At 38.6% G+C, this 19,435-nt stretch overlaps 2 protein-coding genes across 3 annotated transcripts in view; both read left to right on the top strand.

Moving 5' to 3' along the window:
• LOC108873800 (3-hydroxy-3-methylglutaryl-coenzyme A reductase) overlaps positions 1–19,435 on the top strand; it is a 336,264-nt gene that overhangs the window by 182,882 nt on the left and 133,947 nt on the right. The gene's annotated exons all lie outside the window — the stretch shown is intronic.
• The window catches only part of pde8b (phosphodiesterase 8B), a 38,467-nt gene continuing 32,854 nt past the window's right edge, over positions 13,823–19,435 (top strand). The window contains exon 1 of the mRNA XM_018694308.2: positions 13,823–14,636. Within this exon, the coding sequence (XP_018549824.1) occupies positions 14,355–14,636 (282 nt within the window). The 5' untranslated portion in view covers positions 13,823–14,354. The remainder of the gene's footprint in view (positions 14,637–19,435) is intronic.

Here is a 19,435-nt window from a genome sequence, read left to right as displayed (position 1 = left end):
TGTGACGAGAGCAAGGGTGGACAAGTTGAGAGAGAGAGAGAAAGAGAGAGAGAGAGAGAGAGAGAGAGAGAGAGATGGACAGCTGATACAAAAAGAAGCTCAAACCACCACAGAAATATGAGGTCGTCCTTTCTCTGACTGTCTCAGGTAGCTGCTGCAGCCCCTGATCATTAAACTGATCCAAACATATCCTAATTGATTGATTGATTTTGACCTGTCCTCTCTATCTTTGCTGCCAAAAAATGGACAGATTATTGAGTGAATTCAATGGACCCATATAATTTCAGTACTCATGTTTGACATCAGTTGGCTGTCTAACCCTTTTTCACAAGTCACCATATGGCTTAGCTGAATCTGAATTTCACAGGTCACCATGTTGCATGTAAAAAGTTCCTAATTGTAAATGTATAGGAGATAATTATCTTCACATACATTCATCATTTACAGTTTACAACACAGGCCATAATGAAAATGGGAAGTCTGGTAAGAATAACTGTATTTTTGTTTTTTGTTTTTTTACCACTCACAACGTTCTAGAATTAGAATAAGCATTACAGCAAGGATTAAAGGTCATGGTAAAATTTACTGTCATTCTATTCTCAATACAAAGTACACACTGGAGGAATGAAAGTGTTGCAGTGTACATAATAAAGACAGAGACAGGTACAAATGAGAAACAGGTACAGAAAACAGAACAATAAGGTAAAATACTGAAAGTAAGATTCGAGTTGTGCTTATTATTAGTCAGGCTAATTTTATTCATACAGCACAAAATAACACATTTCCTTAAATGTATTCACAATATGTTCAGCATATGACACCCACTATAATTAGACCATTGATAAGAAAAATATAATCACACCTATGGATAATATAGACATTCAGTTCCAACTTCATGTATACATGAGGTGATCATGCATGAAGATGAGGGAGAAGAGAGGAGACGGACACACACACGTGGGCTGGACATGAAGGGTGATGTGTGTGTTTGGCTTAAAGTCAGTTTTCCCATTGTATCTGTTTGACTGTGTGATAGTAAAACTGGACAATGAGAAGTGTGTATTCATACACACAGTGACATCTAATTCATATAACAACCTGCTGTGACTTATACAGCATTCACTTCACACCCAGAGTACATTCACTAAGCTGGTTTCACGCCTGCCTTGTGTGACGTGGTCCTAACAAACCCCGGAGCCTTCAGCACTGTAGTCTGTCTCCTTTTTTTTTTTTTTTTTGGTTGAGTGGGGGGGGGGGGGGGTGAGAAAGCTTCAGTGAACCCTGGAGAACAGCAAATAAACCCTTCGCAATTTCTGTAAGCTTTTGTATCGAGGAGCGGTTAATATGAAATGTGAATGATAAACTGTTTGCAAAATCTAAATTATTCCATAATACTGAACAAATTCCATGACAAATTGCACACATAATCAGTTGCTGATTATGAACCAGACACATTAAAGAGTAATTTCTCTCATCATGCAAAACAGATACTGTAATTGTGTTTTTGTCACACATCTGGTTTTTCTTTTCAAACTACATTTCAGCATCTGTAAAGTATAATTTGCTTGTTTGTGGGCATGAAAAACTAATTAACATTCAAATTAAATGAACAAAATACTTGATTGTAGAAAAGTTTTAAGCTGCATCTGCAGACTTTTTTGAGTCAAGGACACAGAGTACTCGTCTTCCACCAGTCTGAGCCCAGTCCCTGAGGTCTGCAGGTGCCTCAGGCTGTTGAAAAGGTCAGTCCATTCAAATGCAGAAATTGGGCCTCGGAGTAATCCACACTCTTGGTGGTGAGTGGTGCAAAACAACATGTTTGCGTTTCTAAGATAAGCTATGTGTCCCAGTGTATATAAACAAGTCAGAGCCCAGAAAATCCAATAAAATATGTGCATGTACCCAGAAGGCAAACAGGAAATCAGAGAGAAGCGTAAGTAAAAGTTTTAATTTGGTATGAAAAAAGTATGAACTGCACACAGCTCCTTCTGCTGTTTGCAGCTCCTTCTGGAAAGGTTACATCACTTATAAAAAAAAAACTTATGTTAAACTCCTTTGCCCCCAAAGTGTCATTGTTAAATATAAAAGCTAATGTAAATGTTTCATCCTTATATTGATGCTGAATAGTTCAACTGAGCCAAAGAGAGTCAAGGTTCTCCTCCTGTTCTGGGTTAATTCCAGTTAGACTATTTTTTGGTTCTGACCTGTCTGACAAATTGAAACATGATACTAAAGTTATCTGTCCACACTCTAGTTACACAACAGGTATCTAGTACTGTAGCAGAGCCACCTTTCAAAGCCAACAGGTAGTGAGTGTTGGCCAAATATCCTGGAAAAAACAAAACCTTGTGTTGAATGGTATTAAGATTTATATTAAATTGTCCAATCAGGTTTTTTACCTTCTCAAAGTGATTTACGAAAGAAGATATTCTTAAAGTGAAAATGTACTCTTTATCAGATTCTAAAATGGAGCCAGATTTTACCTTCATCAGCAGTTTGAATGATTTCATCAAACACTGGTGAATGCATAAATGCACATCCATTGGATTTATTTTGAAGTTTTGCGACTGTATGTAGAAACCACTCACCAGGTTAGATGTATAAGGGGCCCTAGACACAGTAGAAAACATAAAGGTAAACCCAACAATTGCTTTGTAATAGTTCTTTGTTTATCTTTATTATTGGTATCTCACACATGTTATCTGATAAATGTGCCTATTGAAGCCTGGTGAATTTGGCAGAAACCTGATTAGTCACAAGACGAAGTGTTCTCCATTCAGATCAAGTATAACAGTTTTATGGCATGATGTCTACACTATAGTTTAATATCAGTCACATATATTTTAAATCAAAACATACTTTTCATTATGTACCCAATTTTGAGGTCTTTTGAAACGTGCATACAGACCTTTCCATTGAACAGTCATTAAAACGATTTCCTGCCTCTTTGTGGCCTTTATGCACGCAGGGAGTTTTATTTGGCTTCTGAGTGAATCTGCAAAGATGCCGACCACTTGACAGATCCTGTAGCTTTTCATTTAGCCCTGAGAGGTCTGGCTGAATAGCAGAAGCCATTAAGTGCTGGTGATGAAGCTTCATTTGGCTCCGCTCCATCAAATCAGATGCTCCCCATTGTGTTCTCTCTGGAAGTTACGTATATTATCTTTTAGTAGAGCGGCCTCCACTGTCATAATTACTTACTCCACTTTAGCAAATGAGATTTCTCAAATATGCTTTTGCCTCTGCAGAAGTAAGGATTTACATCTGCATGAGTTATAGCTCCTGGACAAAAATGCTTCCATATGGCAAGAGGATCACTTATGTTTGGCTGTACTCAATTAGGCATCTTCAGATTATAGTACAAATCTATGGAGGTCTCTCGGAAACAATTTGACCAAGGTCAATTTAAAACAAGACAATGTGTTCAGGCAGAATATGAGATGAATTATAGAAGCTATGCTATCGCATTTAAAGTCAATGGAAAGAGTGGGCGCAAATATGCACATTTATGAATTTCTCTAAAGGCAGGGGATCACCAAAGTCATTAGGATTTATCTTCTGGGACCATGAATATCTCTGCTACATTTAATGGCAGTCCGTCCAATGCTTAATATTTCAGACTTGACCAAAGTGATGGACTGATCACCAGACCCACACTGCTACACATGATATTGAATCTTTCATCTTACCCCCCCACCTAACCCTCTATTCTGTCTGTTGACATTACATCTGACCCCTGCCTCTGATAATGAAAGGTGACCGAAAGAGCCTGCAGCTTTGTGCTACTGACATTTCACCAGTGTTTTCTTTTTGATGTGTCCTCCATTTGACATTTTTGAGACTAAAACTTAACAAATGCAGCTGAAAAGCAACAAAAATCAAAACACTTTTCAGGTGAAAATTCTTTACTGCCAGAAGGTTTATTCAAAAATTGAAACAAATAAACACAGACAACAGATAACAGCATCACACATGTTCATACATATTCTCAACATGCTGTCTTGCCAGGTCATGAAATTTTGTGACCTGACTTTGATATTGTCTTGTATCTTCTCCCCTCCCTGACACTGACAAACAACCCTCACATTTAGTGGAAATTGCATGTTAATGAAAACCTAAATCCTTATTTCCATATTTTTAGTAATAAGAAAATTGCATTTCTTATCACAGGATACACTGTCACACCTTACTGATAGCCTCCTGTTGATACATTTTGATGCTGGACGAATATAAAGTGTGGGGGAGGTAAGAAGACTGTCAACACGTCCAGGTCTGATCATATCATTTTGAGCTTACTGGTAAGCCCCAGTGCCATCTCCTTCCATCAACACTAACATGTCAGGCGTGCAGAGGCCTGCAAGAACAATCCTTGTTTAGATGTTGGATGACAAAGGGATATTGGTTCTTTGTTCAAGGTGTGGAAAAAAAGCCAAACTTAAGGTTCCATCTCATACATCACATGTCACATAAGTACAGTAAAACAAGAAAAATACCAAGCCAAAATTAAACCCCAGCAGCATTTTGAAAATGCCAGTGACAATGGTAAGTAAAAGAATATGCTATAGGGTCATCTGCACATAAGAGAGAGTTCACTCAAAGAGTCTGAAATCTCTCTAGTAGCAAGATAATTGTTAAAGTAAAGAGCAAAATGAGCAATCAGTGGACTGAAGTATTTTAATTTCAAATAATCATCTTGAGGGGTAGAATCAGTTGATAATGGACTGGATTACTTGATGAAAAAATGCCACGTGACCATCTATTTCAATGAGTTGTAAGTTATAGTAAATTATTTCAAGCAAGTCTTCAGTCATTTTATTATTACCATCAATGTTCTAGGTAACCTCTAAGCAGTTGGAGAGTTGTGTCAGAATGAACCACACTGATATTGCATTGTAATATGCCATTCAGTACAACAATATGACTTTTTGATGGGTTTTTCAGAGTTCTGAAGCACGGTGCCATAAACTGTACACATCAGCAGGATAAATTCAGTTGGTTTGGCCATTAAAAGTAAAGCAGATGAATGAATGAATCAGATCAGTGAGTTGAATAATGTACAAATATGTCTACACACACTGACAGGTCGTCTCATTTTAATACACATTAAGAGTAATACAGTGTAAATGTTATAGTAGCCAGGGTCTAATTAACCTCCTAATGGGCTTCAAGGAAAAATTTTGTTGTGGGCCCATATTGTCCCTGTTCTGCCAATCTGCATGTATTACATGTATCCAGTTACTGTCTATTGACATCAGTTGCAGTGCAAACAGTGCAACACACATGGCTGCTTTGCAATATTTTGCTCTCAGCCCCAAAACCCAACACTGAAGTATTATCCTACTCCATAGTTTTGCTACCACAATTAGTCTATAGTAGTTGTATACCAGCATAATATCTTTAAAAGATACCAAAACTAGATTCTGAAACCAACACAACAAATAAGGCAACAAAAAAAGAGGAGGACCTGCGGTTATTATTTAAGTTTATATTGTGCTAAAGTGTTGCTTACTCCCAAACAAATTTACAGTTTAAAATAACCACACGCTAACAAGAACACAATAATCCTGCTACCTAGGGATGTGTGATGATATGAATATGAACCAGCTGTAAACTATAGGATTCATAAGGACAAACCGCACAGTTGTGATTTCTCCATGCAAATTTTTTTTTAAGTAATGTCATCCTTCCACCAGGCGCCCTGGGTATTTCCTAAGAAAAAGGTCTATGACAACCTCATGACCTTAGACCTCGTGTATATAATGCACTCATGGATATAGGGACAAACACCTGCACACACAAACAAGGGTGAAAGCCGCCTTCATGCATCAAAGTGTAACATAAGCAGTCTGTACCGTGTGTGTGGGGGGTGGGGGGTGGGGGGGTGTTGGCTGTGGGTGCGCGTGTGCATGTGAATGTGCATGTGAGTAAGACAGATTCAGTTCAGCCATGCATAATTCAGATTTAGGGAAACAAAGGCCTGCTTATGTCATAACAGGGTAAGCTACACAATCTTGCAAGTTGAGCAGAAGAGAATGAAATCCAGCTTCCTGGTAAACAGGATGAGAGTGTATTCAGCATCTTTAGCTTTTTTGTGTCTTCCAAGAAAGTCTCTTATACGCATTTATACTGCGTATCTAATAAACAGACATCAGTTGACACAATTTCATCACTTGACTAAAAACATTGCCCATAATTTAGAAGAGACTGCTTTGTTTCGTGATCATTTTTTTGTTTGATTTACCACAGTTTACATAATTGCCTCTGGTGAAAATTTGTCATCTCATGAACTCAACTGTTGTATGATTACTGAGCGATATGAATCACTTTTTTTTTTTTAATTCTTTTATTCAAATGTCATGTTTGTTTTCGGTGTTGTGATCTCAATCTAATGCCTTTGTTGCCAGCTGTGCTTGGCACAAATCTCAGGCAGGACCTTGTTTCAGACAAACAGTTTCTGACCACAACACAGAAGAGGAAAAATTACTGACAAGTTGGAAAAACAAACAAAACTAACAAACAAACAAAAACACCTTAAAGCTCAGGCTGTATGGAGCAGTTCTGACCTGCCGATTTCAGCTGCTGTACTTCTCATGCCCTCTGCTGGACAGCTGAGGAACCTGCATAGGAGATCCTTTTTCCAAAGTGAGCACTTTGGCTTTTAGATATTTTGCTGATAATCCAACTTATGCCACATACATACTACTGTCATTAAGAAACAATTGAAATGATGAAATATCTTCTGGACTCTATGCAGAGCACTCTCACAGAGAAATAAAGATTATGAGATCTTGTCTTTGTGTAATAATTGTGCATATTTCATGGAATAGAAATCAAAAATATAATAATGAAGGAATTGTTCATCTCATGAACACAAAGCAGTTCTTTCACAACCCTCACTCTGACATGCTCAACTTAGCATAGTAATTTAATGGAATTTGACCTTGAGTGGAGATAGATTTGTTGCTGTCCCTTCGGTTATGAATGAACTGTAACACTTATATTAACTTATATCAACATCTGTCTAAATGAACACACACCATGAATTTTACCTTCTGGAGTCGGTCAATAACGTGACCTCTGATCTCAGTAGAAAATAGCAAGTGACAGTGTGTTCTTCCAAACTTAGAAAGAGAAGGTCAAACCCTAAAACTGCAGCATAGCAAGGAGCAGAATGCAGAACTTCAAAAATAAGAGAACAAAGACATGAGATTAATGGATAGATTCACATTTTGCAAAGTCTGTCTTAAAACAAATTCTTTATGCAAAATGAAAGAGTTTACGGTTTCTGTAATTGGTGGTCACTGGTTTTAAAGTGATTTTTCAGTCTCTTAGAATAAAAACATTGTTCCTCCACTGCTGCAGCAAGGAAACACTATCTGTGAAAATGTTAGGGGAATGTTGTGATGAAAAGACTGACTTTTAGAGATACTCACAGGCCAGTTTGTACACTTGCTGATTGCTGATGCGTCAGTGTACATATGTGAGTAAGACAGACCTGAAGAAACATGAATGCAACAGGAGAGCATTATACACAAGAAGAATCCAGAGAATAAAAGTATTTTAAGCTACAACTGGTTATGGTTGGAACTGAACAAATCTAACTCAGTGACCAGATGGGGGAGTTGATTGATCTTCTTTCATGCATCAACATTTACTATGTACACACCCTGCATTCCAAATAATGCAATTTATAATGTCATACCTTCCCCCTGAAGAGAGCTGCACACTCCTGGTATGGGAACTTCGACTTTTCTGCTGAGAAGGTGATCGGCTGTAACCTGCCTTCTCTCCAGGACCTGTACACCTCCAGGACCCTGAGGCGGGCAGGAAAGATCATGGCCGATCCCTCCCATCCTGGTCACAAACTCTTCAGGACACTCCCTTCTGGCAGGAGGTTGCGGTCCATCAAAACCAAGACCTCATGCCACAAGAACAGTTTCTTCCCCGGCTGCAACTGGGCTCCTCAACAGGATCTACCCCCCCACCCCAACCCAGACTGTCACAGACTATAATTCCCCCACCCCCCACCACACGTTACATTAACATTATACACACACCTATGCGTTACATTAACGCACATCTCTCTGGACAATCACTGCTACCTTCAAACATTTGCACTCTACACTTTACATTTTAATTATGTATATTTATGTTCCTTGTAAATATAGTTTTAGCTTTTTGCTCTTTCTACTCCTTAGCCTTACTTCTACCTCTCTATATCTGTCTTTGTTTACTATCACTGTTCTTTAGCACAGATATACCAAGACAAATTCTTTGTATGTGCAAACTTACTTGGCAATAAAGTCTGATTCTGATTCTGATTCTCAAAATTAAGCTTTCCTGTCTGCTCAGCTAGTAAAGTAGAGTTCACTTTGGCTTCAGCAGCTTTAATATACAGGAGAAACACAATCTAGCATAGAGAAACACACAGAGTCAGTGAGACAACATACAAACTCCATGCCTCCAAACATGCTATGTTATGTTTGCTATGTTTGAGCCAAATGCTAATGTTAACTATTACACTCAGTGACAATGCTAACACACTAATGTTAAGCAGTCATGATGTTTATCATGGTCAATAGTTAGAAATTTGTTTGTCGGTTAGAAATAAACACATTCGAGTCTGATGGGAATGCTGTTTTTTCAGGCTCCGTCATGAATCAAATTAGCTGAGCTGATGATGGCCCTACATGAAAATTCAGAAAATCACCAAAAATATTCCTGTTCACCCTGAAGGGGGAGATGAATGTCTCTACAACCAATCCAGATATTTCAGTCTGGACCAACTATCTGACATTGCCATCCCTGGAGCCTGGTAGCAAGGCTGAAAAGTGTAAGACTCTGTGTTATGTACAATAAATCATATCTTATTGCAAAATATATTTCAGATTATTTCATTATTTTAGACTTTGAATCTACAACCCAAGGGAAACATATTAAATGCTGATTATGTCAAGAAAGTAAACTATTTTGATACAAGCTCAGAGCTGGCCTGGTCTTTGACAGTGTATAGAAAACATGGAAGTCTTCAGATTTATATGGCCCTCATCTCTTGTGGATGAGCAGCAATGGTGGTGCATCAGTACTTTTATTTTTGGTAAATAGCTTCATTGTGCAGATATGCTACTGTTCTTTTTCACATGCACATGGAGGAAGAAGTACTGGGATCTTTTACTTCAGTAAAAGTATACAATCATTCTGTATTTATACTCTGTTATAAGTACACATTTGAATTCAAAGTTTTACTTGAGTAAAAGTACTTAAGGGTTATCAACAAAATGTATTTAAAGTAGGCTATATAAAGCAGAAATACTCCTGCAGTATGGCCCTGATGCATCAAGCAGCAACTAAATGTAACAAGTGGAGACATCATATTTTGTTGTTTATTTTAAGTCTGCTATAAAAGTACAGTAGGTTAAGTTAGTAGAGTCTTTGGATGTAGGTTACTATTTTGTTTTTCCACCACTGTTTATGGAAGACTTAAACTGTGAACGAGTGTTTTTCCAATGTGCTGAAATTAGCGGTCAAATAAAAATACCTGAATATTTAATCCACCACTGTTCTCCGGTTATAACTGCACTGTGAGGACACTAGGGCCGCACGGACACCGAGGCTGCCGGTGCGGTCTGAACCGAGGAGGTTGAGAAGTTCAGGGGCCGACATCTAACTAACTATCCAGCACTCGGTACCTGTGGGACCCCACGTAACTCGGCAGATACTCATATGATTATAGGCTATAGTATTACGTATGTATTTACACTGGATACATTACACGCGTAGGCTAAATTCTCCATTATTTTGAGTTCATACTGAAGGACAGAACATCGTGGCTTTAAGACATGAGTGGACTCTCAACAGAGGAAAGTGCTGTATTTCCAAATGGACCACAAAAGGTAAGAACTTACTGCCGTAAAAAAAAAATAAAATAAATAACAGTGCTGCTTCATGCTGCACGGGAGAACTTCAAATCAAATTTGATCATGTTCGGATTTATTAAGTTAACGCACAGAGCCAAACCAGTGCTGCGCTCCATGGCTGTAACTTATCACTTTCACCAAAAATGAAAGGAAACGAACAAATAATAAAATTACAGGGTTGGGGCTTTAAAGTAGAGTAAGTGGACAAGGGAGTAGCTTTGAAGTTGTGTCTTGGAAAAAAAAAATAATACTATTTTGGAAACTAACTGTAGGCAAAGTTGTCCTCCAGTAGTTCAATCTTTAAATATACAGGACTTATTTTGTCAGGCTACTCCTGCTGTATGGGCTTACCTGCTGGAAATAGATTTGTGTTTTCTCCTTTAGCTTATAAGTAAAAGCTGAAACACTGAAAAAGCAGTTGTTTTCTCTGACTACATAAGCAGGCCTGCTAACTCCTGTGATGTCTACAGCTTTCATGTGCCTAAACAATGTCAAAAAGGTTGATTAATATAGCCTAGCTTATTATGTGAGTACAGTTGTTGACAGCTATTGTCAGCTTGATGAAATGTATATCTGTGGTTTGCCAGTCTGCCAACTCAAAATAGGTGCTGCAGCCTAATATATAGAAAGACATAATTGAGATAGTGAACCCTGGCATGTAGGTTGGTACTTTAGACTGAATAGTGCTGGTTTGATAAGGCACTGATGATCCACAGTTGTGAACACCAGTTGAAAATGTGTGAGGCCTGCCACCAGGGGGCTGTCTACAGTCTCAACAGGAGATCATTTAATTGTGCTGAGCATGATAAATAAGAGCTAATGAACACTCTGCTCTAAAACACAAATAACCTCATAGACAACAGTAAATACTTAATGGAGGAGTTGTCTCATTTCATAAAGCAACAAAATTAGATGCCAAATTCCTGCACTGACAAAGTAAGAGCACATAATTGTTATTAACCAAATGTAAGTATCAAAAGTAGGGCACTTGATGGTACCTGTCAATGTTAGAAACCATATTGTTGGAGTATTATTACTGATGTATAAATGTGTGCACAGCATTTTAATTTTGTATATGAATTTTTGCACACACAGGAGGTTTAATCTGTAATAATGACATACATTTTATACGTTTAGTATGAAAATCTTTGTAAAGTAGTAATTAACAACCAATAGCTATAGCTGTCAAATCAGTGTAGTGAAATAAAAAGTACATTTACCTCTCAAATGTAATTGAGTACAAGTACAGACAATTTAAATATGTAAATATATAACATGTATGTCATGTAGAATTATACGTTATAAGTGCAGTGCTCGAGTAAATTTACTCAGTCACTTTCCTGTACTGCTTGAAGGATACCAAGAATTATTGTCCTTTCTGTGGCTTTTCTTTCTTCTTACGTCATCAAAGTTACAGAAAGTATTAGTATTTCTTTCCAGACTTTTATTTGTAAAGTCCTGTCCTTTGGGATACCCAGGAGACTCAATACATCATGTCAGATTTGTATGGTTTTGTGGTACATATAGCTAAACTGGACAGAGTGATGCTGGTAGTCACTCACCAAAATGATATGCTTTGCTTTGCTCCTTTTAACTTGTTTCAGGGTAGAGAAAAGTTTGCATGTTTAAAGACATGCTTTCATTTCCTGATAAATGACTGTGTTTAAGTTGAGTTTTATTAAATTTCTTAAGTTGATTGATACCTGTGATGTAGAGGAGGTGACATAGTGACTGACATGTTGCTGCAGCAATATTGATCTGACATATCACTGCCTTTTACGCTGCTATGTGACAAGTATTTGCTTATCTACACAGACACAGAACAACATTAACGTACATTAGCGTACAATAATTGTAATTCCAATGTGGCCTAACCTTTTAGTTCTGCTCTTGGTCTCCACCAACACCTGAGGGAAATACGTGTCTTTTTAGCTGCTAAATGCTCCACAACATGCACTGGCTGTAGTCACTTGCTTCATGTGTTTGCTGTTCGATGTTGGGCAGGTAGTATATATCAGAGGATGATTATTTGATGTGTATTTGTCACTACAAGAGATCTCCTTCGTATTTATCTGCATTATGTGATCCATTGTTGATATTGAAATCATTGATTATAGCCAGTTTAAAGGTTCAAGATAAAGCTGGAGTGATGGTGTAGCCAAATGGTGGTCGGTGGTAACCATGGCCAGCACACACAGCACCAGTAAGCCAATCTATTGAAGGCTGAACAAAAAGAATAATAACAATGAATTAGCCTGCTAATGTGCTAGCTACTTGGTCCTCATTTAGCAGTCACTGTTGCCTAAGTGCATTAATGAAATACTCATGGGCTGACATAATGGCCGTTTGGTCTACATGGCTACATGCCCCTCAGGAGAACTGCAGTAATTTCTGTGCCACACCAAAGGAAACACTGGTCTCAGTCTGACTTTGCCTCTGTCTTGGATGTGACTATACATCAGCCAGAGGAATTTTCACAACCTGGCAACCCAAACATTGTTAAACTGTCAGTTTCAAAGAAGAGCTATTCATGTTACTATGTTTCAAGACGGTATGTTTGATAGCAGATCAGTGGGTGTTATTTTATATTTTGGTCTAGTTTTGATGATGACAGAAACAGATTAGCTGAACAGTGTTACAGATGTGCACAAGTAGGGTTGGTCCAAACAGTTATTTTCTTAAACTAATAATCTGATGAGTATTTTTTCATTCATTGATTTATAGTTACCAACCACAGCCCAAATCAACAGGCAGCCTCATGTCTTCTTTTGTTTGACAAAATGTCTGACAGTTAATCAAACCAACTAATTGTTGTCCGAATCAAACCACTGTTAAATTTGAAAAGCCAAAGCCTATCAAACCAAGCTTGTTAAGTTTGTTAACTCACTAATGGCTGCTTTTAAGTAACTACTGAATAATTACCACAGTGTGCTTGTTTGTCCTGTTTTTTAATCTGTTTATTTACTCATCATTTAATGCCAGTATTGTATTATATTTGTCCATTAGAGGGCAAAATGTTTTGGAATAAAGAAAAGTTAAAAGATAAAGTATAAATAGGTTAATAAGCTCATTAGCTGCAATATATAAAGCCTGCATTATCAGTAAGTATTAGTTAGATATCTAGTGCTGAAACATATAGTCGATCTGTTGATCGTCAGAAAATCAATTGGCAATTATTTTGACAATTGATAAATTTAATGAGCCATTTTTCTAGAAAATGCCAAACATTATTAGATTTCAGTTTGTCAAATGAGAGGATTTACTGCTCCTTATCTTTGTCTTATATCATATAAAGTTAGTATCTTTGTATTTTGGTCAGAACACAAGCAACTGAAAGATGTCAACTTGGACCATTGTTCATTATTTTCTGACATTTTATTGATCAAATGACATGATCATTGAGAATATAGTCATCATATTAATCAATAATAAAAACAGTCATCAGTTGCAACCCTTGTTTATTAGTTCACAGCCTTTCTGCTGATTTCTCCCTTTTATAGCCTAACAGCATTGTCAAAGGTCAGATGTCAAAGGTCAACCTGAATCACATGTGTAACCCTCCACACCACAACACACTTAGACAAGCTGCACTGTATATAAAGAGATCTAAAAGTAATACATAGGCAATGCTTAAAGAGAAGGTGGGAAGTGGTTTAGGCAGTAAGTGGTTTTTTCATTAAGTCTCTATTACTTCGATAGCATTATGTCTAACTCAGCATAGTGAGGTCCTTGACTTACCCCTGGAGTCAGGGCATGGCCTCCGGGGAGATTAGAGGGTCATGATGGAGACAGAGAAGTGATATAATGTCAGTGTGATGTAAAGAGGAGAGGGAGAGAGAGAGAGAGGAGAGAGAGAGAGAGAGAGAGAGAGAGAGGAGATGGACCGTGGCCAATGATCAGCAAGCAGAATAACTAAAGTAGAGACACACATGAGATTTCCTAAAGCCAGTTACTCTCCACGGGCCTAAAATGCGAGCATGCCACAGAGGATGAGCGGAGATACAAAGCCGGATATGAAGCAAGAGGTGATGAGGAGCAGCCAGGTGGTTTAGTCCATTTATTAATTTTATTCATTAGTCTAGGTCATTTCATAGATGCGGTGGCGGGTGGTACAGGCCATCAGCAAGGTCTAGATTATAGCCTCAAACACCTTTCTGTCCTAAATATGATGTCAAATTCCAAGATCCTACAATAGCGGAGGCTGAGGACGAACCGGATCCACGGGACGCATGAATTAAACAATCATCATCACCTCACGTTTCCCTCCCTTAATGTGCTCAAACGGAGGTGTGTGGAGGAGAGAGCGATTCGAGCCCGCAGCCGATGCCCGGAGAAAACAGCAGCCTGTGTGCAGGCAGCTGTGGACTACAGGAAGGTGGTACCCAAGTGTCGGTGTTTATTATCTGGGATTTGACTCCGGAGGCGCGTCGCTGAGGTATGGGCTGCGCTCCCAGTATCCACGTCTCTCAGAGCGGGGTGATCTACTGCCGAGACTCAGACGAATCCAACTCCCCCCACCAGACCACCACCATCTCTCAGGGCACCGCGGCAACGCTACACGGGCTCTTCATCAAGACCGATGCGGCCGAGACCATCCCCTCCGTCATCACCTACCAGAGCCGGCACTCGCGCAACAACTCGTACCGGGATCGCAAGGAGAACAGCGGAGGACACATCCGCATCGAGGCCGAGACGCAGACGAGCCACACCAGCGTCAAGGTACGGTACAGCAGGGCGCGTTTAAATGAACCAAACGCGGTGTACTGGCTCAGGCACCGCATCATCACCGGGTCGTGAGTGAAAATCACACGTGAGGAGGCCTTTTGTTTGTTTGTTTGTTTGTTTGTTTGTTATATCTGAGGAGGCCCAAGCCTTCTTGTCAAATCAGAATTCTGTCATGACCGTACACAGCAGTTCATTCAGTCTCCTCTCATTCACTGCCTTTATCAAACCCTCCCTGCAGCCAGCCATGAATTTAACGTAGCACATGATGACAGTGGCTGTGTTAGTAGATCTGATACACGCACTGTGTTACGTTGTGTTACTGTTTCTCTCAGTGATGCATGCAACAAATGACAGGTGGGGTCATTTATTAATGAATCCTATGCAGCTAAGCATGGATCTGACTCACATGCCTTCCTGTTTAGCATCTATAAGCACTTTTGTATTCCTTTTAGAACACTATATGGTTGTAAGCAGATATGCAGCGATTTTAAAGTGTTTATTAAAGTATTAATGGTCAGTTATCATAATCTCTCCTATTAAGATATCTCTTATTATAACTGTGTTTTCATGTGTTGTTATTCGGGTTCTGTTTATACTACAGCCTCCACTTATGAGTGTCCACAGGAAAAGTTATACTTGTTCAACGTTCAAGTACATTATAGTGCATTAGAAACCATTTATTAAATGTTATATGTGATATGCTGTTTACACATGCTAGATAAGCAATGCTGAAGTCATATCATCAGAACTTGTTGTATAAGAGTTACTGGAGATTTTACCACTTAAGACTATTTCTCTCTTCCTGTGCACCGTAGAAGTATAGTGAAGTTGTCCAAGAAGTCCCTTCTTTGCGTTTGTCTCACTATCAGCTCTCTCAAGAGGCAGCATAGTCTATACTGTGTGTCTTATAGCAAAAGTTTGCTTACAGACTATTGTTTATTATCTCTAAGTGCAGCCCTGCAGCCCCAGGCAGAGGTTCCCAGAAACAGAATACACTTTCAATTGAACAAAAATGTGCATCCAATTGGTTAGTTCCCTTGGCTTCAAAGCTAAAACTCAACAAACTGATTCAGCATGGTAGGCAGTGTAGGTAATAAGCTATCAGCCTAATAACCTTAATTATTAAACCATAAAATGAAGTAAGTTATTAGGTTAACAGCTCATCCCTCACTAGACATCACTTAAGACTTCAATAAATAAGATATAGCCAAAAACTGGGTTGTTGCAAAGGGAAAAAAACTAACTTACTTGCTTTTTCTGGAGCTTTCAACCATGTGTTAAGGCCTTTCACTGCAGACAAAGTTTGTGATGACAAATAAGCAAACCCCATAACAAAGAAAACTTAGCTAATAAATGGACCCTGAGGTTAAAATCTTCCTCAGTCAAGAAAAGGTCAAGAATGAACTTTGGCACACAAAAAGCAGCTCAGTTGTTTGGTAATAGCTCATTGCATTTAACATGGGAAATGCTCTGAACATAATAACCCAAATTAATAAATATTAACAAGTTAGTCATTAAGTTAATAGATAAAATTGAGTTTTATAACATCAGAGCTGAAGCAGAGAAAGGCACAGTCCTGCTCAGCAGCTCTCATTCAGAGTCTGGGAAGCGCTCAAACTTGTGGAGTTGTGTACACATTCTGTCATATTAATTGTGTGCTTTTTACTTGTTGATGGATTCCTCTCATGAGGGAGCATGTGAACAGATACTTCCTTATATTTATGATCGAACCCTAGAGGATATAGCTGTGTTTTGTTAAGAAGTAATGTAGCAGATGATCGTGTCATCAGACCCTTGGAACAGATTAACCCATTCAGGCCAAAATAAAATAGACACGTCTTATAATTAGAACCTTTTACTGTACCTTTTGGTTTTCTTTTTGGTTGTTTTTTGATATAGAGTTTTTTTCTTTTCTTTTTATGAATTTATTACATATATTTGTCTGATCCTAATATGGAGGAGAACTGGCACAGTATGAGTCACTGGACTGAATGAAAATATTTAGTCATCCTAACAGGATGCTTCTCATCAGCAGTTGAAATCATAGAGCATGTCGCAACAGCTTAATAATATTTAGATCCAGCATTTTAATACCTTTTATAGATTTGTGTCATGAGTTTAGGGTGGCACAGACAGTGTGTGTGTGTGTGTGTGTGTGTGCTGGTTTGTCAGCTGTTCCTTTGCTCTCCCTCAGCTCCCCTCTGTCTCTGAGGACTGAGGGAGGATCAATGATACCATTTATTATTAAAACCATCTGCCTTTCCCTGCAGGATCTTGATAATCTGCCATGGTGTTGATCACGCTCCCATGTGTGTTCATGCCTGTGTGTGCGTGTATATGTGCGTGTGCATGTTTATATAAACAAGCCATTTGTTTACCCCTCTGGTCAGTACGGCAGGGGTGTGAACAGTCACATGTGAAGGAGCTGATGCTGGTGGCCGGTACAGATATCCCCCCAGGGTGTCTCACACAGTCACTCACTTATTAGAATATACAGAGGAGAGCATGAATGATCAGTTTCTCAGCATCACTGTAACCACCTCTTGTTTAGACGGACAAAAGTTCAGTGAGCAGAAGCAATGCAGCTTCTGTGCTCTGAAAAAGAAAGGAGCACCTTACCAAACTAATCTGTTAACCTGACAGTACTTTCATAAAGAGTATCTTTAAAGGCTTCTCTTAATAGACATATAACGATAACACAAACAGTATGCAGGAAAGGTGAGAAAATACAAGGTTTCCCCTGCAGAGGAAATCAGGTCAGGAACAAAAAACCAATGTCATAATGACAAAAAAAACATTAGTCACAATCTGGTTGGAGACATAGTCCAGATGAACAAGTTTACAGATGTTAACAGATACAGAGAAACTCCTGTAAAGTAACAGTGACGAACTCCATGAAATAATGCTGATTCTAGCACATACATTTTGAAAGAATCTTGGATCCATGAGTGCTTAATTTTTGTTTACACATTAGAATTATGTGAGTGTATATACCAAAGCTGAGTGAGACAGAGCCAGAGCAGTACAGGCATTACATTCTCTCATACCTTTATGTAATTATTCTCCACATACAGCAACTCAGTTTATTGATCATGTGTATACACGTTAGTGGTACCATGAAAAAAAAGTACTGTATGAATAGTGCATTTCGTTAATTCCTTCTTCATTTTAAGAGAACCATTTTTCAGGGTTTTCAGAAATGCTTCCCAGAATTACCGTAATTTCCGGACTATAAGCCGCTACTTTTTTCACACGCTTTGAACCTTGCGGTTTAAACTATGATGCGGCTAATTTATAGATTTTTACGGGCTAACGAGCTTCATGCCGCAAAAACATTTAGACACCTGCGGCTTATAGATAAGTGCATCCTGTATATGTACTTTTTTTTTTTTCTTTTTAAATTTAGTGGGTGCGGCTTAAATTCAGGTGCGCTCAATAGTCCGGAAATTACGGTAATATCTTTGACTCTGTTTTTGTGTGGACATGGGAAAGGTAGCTTTTGAAAAATTTCTGCTCAGACATCTGCGTGAGCTGGAAGACAGGTTTCTGTTGTTTTTCTGATCTGCTCTGTGAGCATCTTTTTAAATACCAATGTTGAAAAATCCAGAAATCCCGCCCAGTCAGAAGCGGGTGGGACTCCACCTCAACCTGATGAGGTGCACCTGAACTGATAAGAGGCCTAGCTCAGGCCACGCTCAGCCCTTTGTTTGCTAGAGCCTGCTGCAGAATCTACAGTGTGTAATCGTAGATCTTCTCTTCCTGTAAACTGTGAATTGACGCACTTTGCATGTAAGTTATTATTTGTCATCATATTGTATTGCTTGGTTTTTCAGATGTGTTTGTGTAACTTTTTTTAATCAGCTATTGTTTTTATCCATCTCATAGCTAGTTATCAAACGAAGAAGTGAAATTCTGGAATAAGAAGAGCAGTTTGTTGAACAGCTTTATGCTTTGTCACTGAAAACTCACTGTTTTACACTCAGTGTAGCAGATTGCACAATACAGGTGTTGTCACCATTAATCTGTATTTATGTTCATTTTGCTGGACGATAGCACAAGCTCAGGAATACCAGTGAACATTTGAGCTGCAGTCCAAGCACCATTGTTTTGCTTTTTAAGATGTCTTACAAAGGAATAACACAAGAAACAGGTAAATGATATATATGAGTGGTTATAGAGAGCAGAGGACACAGTGGAGTTTTTAATGGGACATGAGACATTTTCATGTTTTAGCATGACCCGTAAGGATGTGTGTTGTTTTAACAACGGTGTCTTGAGATTTAGTCTGGACATAGTCTGGATGGAAGAGGGGGTGTGTGTGTGTGAGAGCAGGAATGTCATCTAGGCTGTGAAGTGGAAAATAGTTTGGATGTTGGACTGGGACGACTGTTTACATGCAAAGAAGTTCCTGTAGGTGTGTGTTTACATGCATGTTATCTCATCTGATCACAGTCAGAATTTTTACTATGCACTGTCATGTTTCCATGCTCTTTTTTGGTAGTTTTGAAATGTAGTACTGTAGCGTAATGAGCATAGCACCAGTGATGATGGCACATAACAGGGGTTGGGGATGAGAGACTACTTGAGACCAATTCAAATGCGGCTGAATTTTGGGGGAATTCCGAACCAGATTCATGAAAGGCAATTGGGAAATAGCAACCAGTGACAAATCATATAAATAAATATTGAAATAATGAGGCAGAATTTTTTCCAAGATTAGCCTGGATACTCATTCAAAGAGGATTCATAAGTGAGTTAGAGAAAGTATCTCTCTTAACAATACCTTTTTATTT

This window comes from Lates calcarifer, linkage group LG9, assembly GCF_001640805.2.
Source record: "Lates calcarifer isolate ASB-BC8 linkage group LG9, TLL_Latcal_v3, whole genome shotgun sequence".
Taxonomy (NCBI): domain Eukaryota; kingdom Metazoa; phylum Chordata; class Actinopteri; family Centropomidae; genus Lates; species Lates calcarifer.
Note: the sequence above shows the minus strand (reverse complement) of the source record. Positions and strands in the feature narration are given on the sequence as shown.